The sequence below is a fragment of the Egretta garzetta genome, unplaced genomic scaffold (genome assembly GCF_000687185.1).
Source record: "Egretta garzetta isolate BGI_Z169 unplaced genomic scaffold, ASM68718v1 scaffold96, whole genome shotgun sequence".
NCBI classification, from domain to species: domain Eukaryota; kingdom Metazoa; phylum Chordata; class Aves; order Pelecaniformes; family Ardeidae; genus Egretta; species Egretta garzetta.
In genome coordinates, this window is record NW_009259965.1 from 1,430,777 (window position 1) to 1,441,840 (window position 11,064).

Here is an 11,064-nt window from a genome sequence, read left to right on the forward strand (position 1 = left end):
CTTTCCCTTGAATTGCTTGTCCTCTCTTCTTCTCCTCACTTCATTTCTTGGCATTTTAGTTCTCATCCTGAACATATTCTGCTGAGCATGCCTGAACTAATAAGCCTGAGAAGGGCTGAAAGGAGCAGCTAGAAAATTTGAACAGGAAGAACATTTTGAAACACCCATTTCAGTGTTTGGAAGAGAGCAGAAGGATAAAGAAGAATAACAACCTGTGGATTTTAGACAGCAATAATCATCTGACCAAGAGTCTCAAAGGAAGTGTTGGTCTGGGATTACTTGTTGGGCTGTTTAGAAATTATTGTCCTGTTATTGTCATCTTTCACAATATGTGTGAATTGTGGCAAGAGATTGTAGAAAGACAGCATCAGTCACTGCAGACCTCACTTACAAATACAAGGCACACAGCAAAATCTGCTACATGAACCTGGCCTCTGATTACCGAGGATTAATGACTGTTGCTAAAACACATCAGTATCTTATGCTGTATTAAAACATCCTCTTGCTGCATTCGCTGTCATAAATCATAGAATCATCTAGGTTGGAAAAGACCTTGAAGATCATCAAGTCCAACCATTAACCTAACCCTGCCATCCCACCACTAAACCATGTCCCTAAGCACCTCTCTGCCCGGCTTTTAAATACCTCCAGGGATGGGGACTCGACCACTTCCCTGAGCAGCCTGTTCCAATGCTTGACAACCCTTTCGGTGAAAAAGTTTTTCCTAATGTCCAACCTAAACCTGCCCTGGTGCACTTGAGGCCATTTCCCCTTGTCCTATCTCCCGTTACCTGAAAGAAGAGACCAGCGTAACCATGAAAGCATGCTTCCTTCTATTACAGCAGTCCTCAGCTGCTGCCCTGACCCTTTGGTGCTGGACATCGTTGGGCTGACTGGCAGCAGGCTACTGGTGCTATTGGTCTGGCCAAAGAACTGGCTTTACACTGAGGGAGTCTTTGATCAGAGGTGCATAGCTGGCTTTTGCATCTCCTGCCCTTCTTAGCTGCATAAGCTGTGATGTTGCTGTAGCTGAAGGTCTGGAATTAATCTAGAAGACACAGCTTTAGTTTTCAGAAATGCTAGTGATTTGGCAAAGTTCAAGAGCTGAATGTCCAACATGGATCTACTTTCAAAGGGACCTATTTTTCAGGAAATGTGGCACTTTCTAAGGTTTCTAAAGCTAAGCCTGATGGCTTGGAGTCTGTCAGGTTTTGAAACTCTTGGCTGCTTTCTTTAAAAAAACACTTTAAACTATTCAGGATACAATAAAAAATACAAGCACATTTTGCACACAGCAGAAGTACGGCAGCCTGTCCTAATGTGAGTGTTACCTGCACATTCTGGGTTGTCTTCATTGAAATTGATGGCAAAATCATGAGACACCTGCAGATAAATGGAAAGAAGAGAAGAACACTGTAGTCAGAAAAATTATTCCAAGAGGACTTGCGGTTAAACACCCTTTACATTATTTCTCTGTTAAACCAGAGACCTTTCAAGCTTTCAGCCATTAAGTGTGAAATACAGTCCCAGCTGGAACTCCCTGCAGAAACAAAGTAACAAAACTGGAATCAAACTTGTCAATAACAACAACAAAACCAAGACAAATTAGCATGAAGAAAACCCACCAAAGTACATGAGAAATCACATAAATATGGTGTCAGGATTGGGCTATCAATGCCAGCCGCAGAAGAGGGATCTATCGCTGAGAAGATTTAAATGCCAGCTCTCCCTAGCTCAGCATCTTAGATTGCAGGTGAGAGAAGGGCTGTGATACAGCGCTGACAGCACAAGCTCAGCCCCCTACTGAATACTGCACTCCTGTGGGTGAATGGTTCCTCATCTGAAGGCCATGGGATTACTGGGAAAATAATTTATTCCCCAAAGAGATCAAGGAAGTCATCCAGACCCACGGTGAAATAATAATGTAAGAAATGTAAGGAGCCTAACCTGGTTAAGAAATTGGATTAGGCTGGGGGAAATTAATAAGAAGAAATGTGAAGACTTGTTTTTCTCTCAAATTTAGTGAATATCCCATTCTGCCGGTCTGTCTCTCTCTCAATCTGTTGGTAATAAAATACCTCAGAGCTATTTTCTAAGAGAAATGATTGTGAATATGAAAAAGTTGCTGATTTTCTAGTAAAACGATGTATTGTATCTTTAGTGGCTTGGGAAAATAATACAAGACTTCTGTATGCGCAAATAGCGCAAGGCAATGTAAGTCTAAGGTTCCAGGCTTCCTCTGTCTGTCTGTCACACAGACATCTGCATCCACAGCACAAACCTGTTGGGCCTGAAACTTTCTTCAGGTGCCCTTTTGTGCTTTTAAGGTTTGTTCTTGCCTGCATTTTTTTTCCAGGTTCCTTTTTGCTCCTTTCTTTGATCACTGAGAAACCTTGATTCCTTTTAATTTCTTCAGCTCTGGAGCTCAGTCTCTTAATTCTCTTGATTGTCTTCAATTGTCTTGAATGAAGCCCAACTTTTGTCTTGTATTGCACAACATATAAATAGATAGATAGATAGATAGATAGATAGATAGATAAAGAAAAAGTTATATTGGTTTGCAAAAAGTGGATATGGCCGAGAGTTAAGCAGGAGACTTGCAAAATTTAATGTTGAATTTAGGTATATCATCCCAGATACATGAAGGCATTTATATAGCAAACTCCAATTACACATCTTTGAGACTTTATAGATCTCTGGGGAACCTTCAGAAATGCCAACAGCCCTAGGCATATGGAAAGCAACCTGTTTACTCCCTGTGCAATGGAACCTGGATTATTTGCAGAAAGAGATTTGTTTGTTGGATATGGCTGGTTTATTTGCTAATTTAGATGACTTCACAGCACAGCACAGAAATTGGTCTACGACTAACAGACCAATAGATCAAATATGTGATTATAGAGAAGCTTCTGTAAAGCAACGTGGTATAAGTTGGCTAATTACTGCCAAAGAGAGCTTCTCACAGAGAAATCTAATTTCCCCATCATATGCTGGCCTTGCTCACCAGAGTGATGCCTACCATTACTTATTAAGAGGCTAAATAAAGCAGGACTTCTACCATGATGGGAAAGGACTGAAACAAAAACTCAGTGAAGAATCCGCAGCCAGCTCAGCCCAGCCAGGACTTTGCTATGTCTGCACCAAGCATCAGTTGCCTCTTACACAGGGTTTTACGTGGGCCATTCAGGCTGCCCTACTCGGCCACAGAAGGTAATGCAGAAAGTCACGACGCATGTTCCTTGCTGAGCAGGCACAGAAGAGCAGGGCTGTCAGATACGCTTCAGAGGTGCTCCAGAGCCCTTCTGTCCGGCTGCTCTGCGCGTCTCCTGGCACGCTTTGCCCAGCTGGTACCTGCCAGTCTCGTGACCAGCTGCAGGCCAAAGGTAATTGCAGCTGTCAAGAACAGTTACGTGCTTTCACTGACGATTTTTTTGTTGTTCAATAGCCTTTCTTCTTCCTTTAGGCTTTCTGTGTTTTGTACTAACTGCATCTCAAGAGCAAGAAGGATGGCGATGCATGTTTATGTATTGCAGGCTGATTCTTCCAACACTGTGCCTCTTCAGTGATTTTATTTCTTTATTCCAAATGCATTTGAAATTATAGCTAAAAGAGTATCACAATTCTTTTCCAGAGCTATGAATACAGTACTTTAATCTCACATGCAAGCATGGGCTGGATGCTTTTGTTGCTATACCTCTTTCGGGATCACACTATGTAAACAATTTATCTGGTTCAGAGATACGGCACCCAGGCTATTATTTAAGAAAAATGTAGACAACGGTTCAGGCCAGTAAGGAAAGCCCAAGTCTAGTCAGTGTGCACAATGATCCAACAAATCCTGCTGCCTGAGCAATGGCTGCTATCCTTCCAAAGCAAGTCCCTCATACACTGTCATCCTGATTCACCAAGAACGGTGTTAAAATGTATCCTGAAGGCAAAACAGGAAACACAACAAACATGCAGAAGTATTGGGTTGTTTCCTATGCTCTCTGAATAATATATCACAATTTAAACAAGGTTTAAGTATAATGAGAAGGAGAGAAGTTCTCTGAGCACCTCAGTGATGGCTCACAAAGAGGAAACCATCACCCGAGGGAAGCCAACAGCATCTATTTTTAAAGCAGACTTTCTCCAAATACTCAGAACTCATTCTCCACTCAGGTAAGTAAAACCAGCTGTGCTTCAATCTGCCCCTATGCTGTCTCCCCTGTGGTGGCCAGAATTCAAGAGGGTCCAAAGCCAGCAGAGACTTCAGGCACATGACATGTACTGAAAGCCTTACTGAACCTGAGAGGGCTCCAGGTAAAGCCCACCCATGCCAAAAGGTGGTTTGTATCAAACATTCAATGCTTTTGTTTTCAAAGTGCAAGTTTATGAGCCTCCCTCCTTTTTTTTTTTTTTTTTTTTTTAATTAAATGCAACGGCTTTTGTGACTGAAAGGCAAACTATGCTGATGACAGAGGACCAAAAGCTGGTATACTAAATGGCATCTTTCTGATATTGAAAGACACAGCCCTTGTGCACTCCCAGAACTGATAAACTAATGGGGAAAAGGAGGCAAAATTGTGAACGTCTAAGATGCTGAAGACTGGGAAATCCTCAGGGGAAACAAGACCCTTGGCTGTTCAGAAGCAAGCATGTTTATATAATCCATGCGTGGTTTGTATGACAAACATTTCCTAACAGTCAGGAAATTCTGCAATATGTCAAGCCATGCAAACACAGAATAACTGCTTTACATTAGTACCCGGCACAGAGAACTTTTTGCAAAGAACTGCAGACCGTGGTTTGTGGTGGAAACCATCCTCACAATAAGGAATGTCCTCACAGAACCGTGACTGTGTCACGGACCCTGGATTTAGTTTTGAGTATGTAGCTGACCCTCTGCTTAGCCCTCCTCCTCTCTCTTCACTTCAATCCATAAAATCAATCCATAAAAGGAAAGGAGAGGGAAATTCTGGAGTGCAGAGGTGATTACACATGATCAGCCTGGCATTACCTGCATTGCTGCACAAAACGCTACTCAAAGCCTCTAACTAAGGACATTTACTCACACACAGCTGTGTATTATTTTTTTCCCTCTGCAGGAATCTAGATAAATTATTTAGCAGATACCATCACGGATGTGGGGTTATTGAAACACAGCTGTCCAGGAACTTCTTGCACCAGGAACATACTATTTCTCAGGTAATTTCTTCAGGTTTTTAACAAGCAAAATAAGTAGCTCTACCGTACATCACAATGTAGATTATGACAACAGCATTTCTGAGGATACATCAACTAAATAAGCAGTCTAAAATATTTTTGCTAAGGCAGATTACTTTTTTTGGCAGTGCACAGTGCCTGCATTGCCTGTGCATACCCAGTGACAAGCACCTGCATACAGAAAGGCAGTTGCCCATCAATGTGATGGTGCCTGTGAGACTCCTGCAAGAATCATAACCATACTTCCAGATGCTTCCACATGCTTATGATCCGTTCAGTAGAGACGTCACCTTGATTTAATGTAGCAGATAACTTACATATTGGGATGTAATGAAATTCATCCTCATAGCATGGCCCTTGCTAAATAGGTGTCTAATTAAGGCTGAAAGGAAAGGAGAATTTCCTAATTCATGAGAATTTTGGAAATTTCTTTAAAAAAAAAGTCTTCTGGACTTAGATGGAAACATCAAAACACAAACAAAACCCCTACCTTGGAATCTGACAAATAATAAAACCCTACAGAATCATAAAGCAAATTTCTGGAAAGCTTCTGGACTACATAAAGGCATTTTATTTAAGTTGCATCAAAACATGTTATTCTATTTTGGCCTCCACATTTTTTAAAACCCCTTTTACTCTAATGGAACTTCCATTTTTTAAGTAAAAAGCTGCTTTGACTCAGAAACCATGTTTTTAATTTATTTTTCAAATGCTGAGTATGAATGCCTCCATCCTGAAAATCAGTAAATTTTTTTTTCCCTCTCTAGATTGTTGACCTCATTTAAATTAACCTCCCTCTCCAAGATAGCTCCAGTTTTCCAGAAGCCTCTATGCTGATGGTACTGGGACTACTTGACAAACAATCTGACAAATTCAGCCATGTTTAGGAATGCTTTCTTACTAATTTAAATAGAGATGTCAGAAGTCCATGAACAATAGATGCATACAAGCGTAAATGCTGAGATGCACAATGTTGAGCACTTATCTGTGAAAAAATTGAACACTATTAAGCCACTGCCAGTCTGAAAATTAAATATGGAATGCCTGCATGTTTTGCAAAAGCTTAAGGCACTAACAAATTTAAGAAACCATTGCTCAAAAGCTATTATTTTCAGAATGCTCATTAATCAAATAGTTTGGGAGCTGGACAGCTTGCGTCTCTTGCTAAGACCACATTGTAGACATTTCTGCTTGGCAAAGCTTGGCCATTTATTTTCCTTTGTACTTAATTTTTGAGCATGCTGCCCAGTTTCCATGTCTAAATCCAGGTTGTGTGGGTAAGGTGACAAATTCTGGTTTTTTCCCTAAGTCTGAGTTGGTTTTTTTTGTTGGGTTTGCATATATTTTTGCCCTCAAATTCCTGCAGAGTATGGGAACCACAAAGACCGCAGCACTTTTAAAGTCCCTTACCTGTCCAGCACACCAGGCAATGCTGGTTAGGGTCATAAAGATGCTGTACTGTTTCTGTAACTGCAGCGAGGTTCTCTCCAGCAACTCTTCCCAGCATAAGCAGTGAATGAAGCTTTCATTAAAAATGCAGAAATAACCAGGACTGTCTTAGAACAGACTCCAAGTTGTTTCGTACCTGTTCAGGTGTCAGCCTGCAAGTCTTCTTTAGGAAAGAACACTTCATTATTGACAATACACCTGTCATGGGGCTGACACGATTCTAACTTTCTTTTCATTTGAATACTAGTTTTGTGCTGCTGTGTGGTTTTTCAGCTCCTTTGAGCTCTGTCTGGTAAGAAATTAGTGTGTGTGGTTCAGCTTGCTTTCCTCCTCTTCACTGAGACCTATTGCAGCAGTGTCTGAGTCCATATCATCTGCCAGCTCTTCACTTTACATCAGACCTTTGAGACATTTCTTCTTGTTGCAAAAAAAAAAAAAAGAAAAAGTGATGGGTTGGAGACACTGCTGTGGAATAACTGGCATGTTCTGCAAGTTTCATGTGTTAGAAACTCAAGTGGAGAATACACTGTCAGGGGTTTACTTAGGTCAAGGAGCAGGGTGAAGTATTTGTCAGGCCGTGGGGAAAAAAAAAGATCATATTGCCAAATATTGGATGAAAGATTTCTAGAGTGACTGATGAGGAGTGTTATATATGGCATGTCTTGCTTCCTTCACTCCCACAGATTCCTTATGCCTCTAAGAAAGTGCTGTTTTTTCTGCTAACAGCCAAAGTGTTTCATTTGGAACTGAAATGAGGGAAAATAAAGTCAGCGTAACATAGCGGTGTGCTCTTGAAATGGAAATTCTGCAGAAAGTGTATATAAAAACATGTTTTTAAAGGGGTTCACCCTCAAGAGATTAATGAAGAGCCTGCAGAGGTGGATACTGACATTGTTCTGAAGCGCTAATGTAAAATTGGGGGTGTATTTTTCCATGGGGAATAATAGTTGGCATAGCAAACATTTATTTTCTTGTAGCATGTAGGAAGATGTGAGGATGCTGGAATCTCACTAAACGGACAGGGGTGCCCTCCAGCACCCATTCCAGGCTACGGGCAGGAGCTCAAGTCAGTATGATACCAAGGCACTGGTTTGGTGTAGCACCCCACATGGACACCTTTCTCCCATGCAGTCTAGTGCACCAAGGAATCCTTGGCAAAAAAATTTAGAGCTTATAGCCAGCCTGAAAGCAGTAGCCATCAGCTGGTCCTAAATAGCAACTATCATTAAGTGGAGACTTGTTACCATCGATTCATGCTGAATAGTGAGTTACAGGCCTCATTTTTCCTACAGCTTGTGACTGAGCATGATATAAATTAGAGCTGGCGCCACTGGATCCACTTCCTTTGCCTACTGTTTTTATCAGGCTGCTTACTTATGGCCTTCCCTCACTGTGTTATTGCCATGCGTACGTCGGTCAGCTTTCATTTAGACCTTCAAGGAAGCTATGTTATTTTAGTTGTGTGGAGACTCTCATGGTTACTTAGAAACCCTTGGCAGTGGGAGTCATTTCTTCCACAGCCCTAGCAATTTGTTGTCTACTGGAAGAAATAAAAGAGCAGCTGCTGGTGTGCAGAGACCAATGTGCTATGAGCGGGTTAGATCATCTCATTAGGACTGAAGACGCGAAAGCAGACACTCTGAATTAAAATGAAAAGCCGATTCATCCACATGATGGGGTCAGAACTTAGAAGTCCTCATAATGATTCAACCTGAATTTGAAGATGAGACTTATTACAGTTATGACACTGCTGTCCTTTAATAAAACAAAAGATATGTATGACTTGCAATACCTTTGACTGAAAGGATCAAAAGAACATTTGAATAGCGTGAGATCTGCAGTGTTGCTGTGCTGTCTATAGTGTTGCTGTATTTTTGCAGCAGCAGAAGTTAAGGGAGAAAAATTGGGAGCACTTTTTTTCTACAGTCTTTATTACTTTTAATGATTATCAGTTTCTTCACTGTTTCCTATGCATCTTGGCTATGTTCCACATTGAACATTAATCATTGTTGGCTTTAAGTTAACTTTATGATACCAGTGTTGACTAAATTACAGAAGGATTTTCAGGTTTATTGGTCTTGACTTATTAATACATCATGATGAGGCTGACTCTTCACTCTCTTGGATGCTGTATCTTTCAACTTAGAAGTGCAGTCAAAGCCAAGCAGAGACTCAAAAGTGTTGACACGGTTTATTTTAAGAAGACAGATACTTGTATGGACTGTGTAGAGTATCACAGGGAGGGACTGAACAATAGCACAGATGACTGTTAATTCCCAATCCAGTTCCAGTTGGATGTGCCCATGATAGACACCAAGCTAATTATTTGTCCCCATCTGTTGCACAGAAAGGCTAGTCTACCCCGCAACGGGACTCTTCTCTTCCTCTCTTTTATTACATTGGTAAGCTGATGCCATGTCATTTCACCTTTGTCATTTTCTGGCACAAATTTTCACAGTGGAGATTAAAGTGTTGTTGTGGCTCTTACTTGCATCTCCATTTACTTTGGGGCTTGTTTTGTTTACTCATACATATGTAATCCACAAGCAAGTAGCCCCATCTTCTTAAGTTTACCCTTACTTTTACTGAACTTCTCAAAATCTGAAGGTCCTAATTCTTTCCTTTTTCTTGCTTTGAGAGGTTAGTAACATACAGATGCTTCAGGGCAGCTCATGCTATTGGGCAAGACCCTTCATCCATGCACGAGCTCTTAAATTCAATGCAAGCCTCTGACTTGTGTAAGAGTACTGGTCAAGAAATTATCCAAATACGAGTTCTGCCAAAGCAGAAAATCAATTGGTGTTGGTGATTGTAGGAATATCTGGTTGCAAAGTTTTCCTGAAGTCACTTTCTGGCAAGACATGTGTTTTTCAGCTGACACCTGAGATATACTCTCACAATCAGGTGAAGAGGCTGTTGCTTGGGACTAACAAAACAGGTATGTTGCCACTATGCTCATCTGACCTGAGGCATCAATGCCACCAGCTGATTATTTTGGCTGAGAAAGAAGCAGTCTTGTACCGTGAATTTTGCTCTACTGCCATCGCCAGCAAACCACTGGAAAGACTTCAGCTGGCACAGTAACATCTTCCTTCAAGCAGTCCTTAGACAGGTGTGGCTCTCTGCAGATGAAGGAATTCTAAGTTTTCCCCCATGCACTGATGGTCAGCTCACAGATGATGGACCAACCAGCTCCTGGCACACCAGGCTGGTACCTTTGTTTAGGACAATCACAATAGTACATGGCATGGTCAGTGATGGCCAGTACTGGGTTTGAAAGAGCAATCTGGTTGTGATCAACTCACCCAGTCAATGCTGCTATATAGCCATGGGTAGGGAGGCACACAATCATGGCAAAGGGAAAGGGGGATGGACATTTGAGAAGTAGTCACTGTGGTTCACTAATGTGTCTGGTGGTGGAGGCTGCTCAGTATGTTTATTCTCCAGAACACTCCCCCTGATATAGCAGAGATGGTTGTCAGCTGCTGCAGTTGGAACAGATATGCAACAGACACAGATGTTCTGTGTGCAGTTACCACATTAAAATCTGTATCAAAGTTCTGGAAGCCATCTCTGAATTTGGAAAGCATTAACACTGGTATTACTTTTCAGGAACAGAGCACTGCAAAATACCTTGTCAGGCACAGTCCGCTTTTTTATAACAGCGCTTTTTAGCTTAGAAGCCAATGTTGTTAAGACATACATGGACTTATGTTAGAGACCCATGCGCAAGACACTTAACAAATTTGCTGTACGTTACTACTGTTATTCTTACTCAGGTATCAAACCTACAAGCCGTGAGGAACACACTGATACATTTTTTTCATCTGCTGATCCATGCTTTATAATGCTGAGTGACACACAATCCCTCTCTGGCCAGCGCTCACCTCCCTCCCACAGCCACAGCTGAGAGACACAACCCAGAGCCAGGGAGATGAGGACACTGGATGAAGTCTGCATGATCAGAAGTCCAGTGCTGCTCTCTCCCAGATAGTATCTGAGTTGCAGAATCCCGAGCTAGTTTTTGGTTACTTATTTGTGCAGAACTACTCTTCTGCCCACGCTACCTCTGCACATGCAACACAGGATTTGAACTTTGGCCTATGTCTATGCTTTCTCTGTTGGATGCTCCTTCTTTTACTCCACTGTCTTCATTCCAGCCCTACCAGACTTCACAGCTCACAGCTCACAGCTGCATCACCACTGTGGATCACTCTCGTTTCGTTTTGTTCATAAATACGACTCCGCTCTAGCATGGATACACGCTCTTATATTTCTCTTCCTGGTACTGAAGATGTTCGCTGTGACACAGAAATTTGCCACAAAGCAAAACTCTTCTAAGGTCTTTATTTTCAGGAAGGCGTTCAATCTCTTCATCATAAAGCATAGACAGTAGGTCGCCCGCTGAAC

General features: G+C 41.7%; 1 protein-coding gene across 1 annotated transcript in view; it reads right to left on the minus strand.

Moving 5' to 3' along the window:
- Positions 1-11,064, minus strand: part of CPNE4 (copine 4) — a 190,139-nt gene that overhangs the window by 13,176 nt on the left and 165,899 nt on the right. Inside the window, exon 12 of the mRNA XM_009640179.2 lies at positions 1,332-1,383. Coding sequence (XP_009638474.1) covers positions 1,332-1,383 — 52 coding nt within the window. The remainder of the gene's footprint in view (positions 1-1,331; positions 1,384-11,064) is intronic.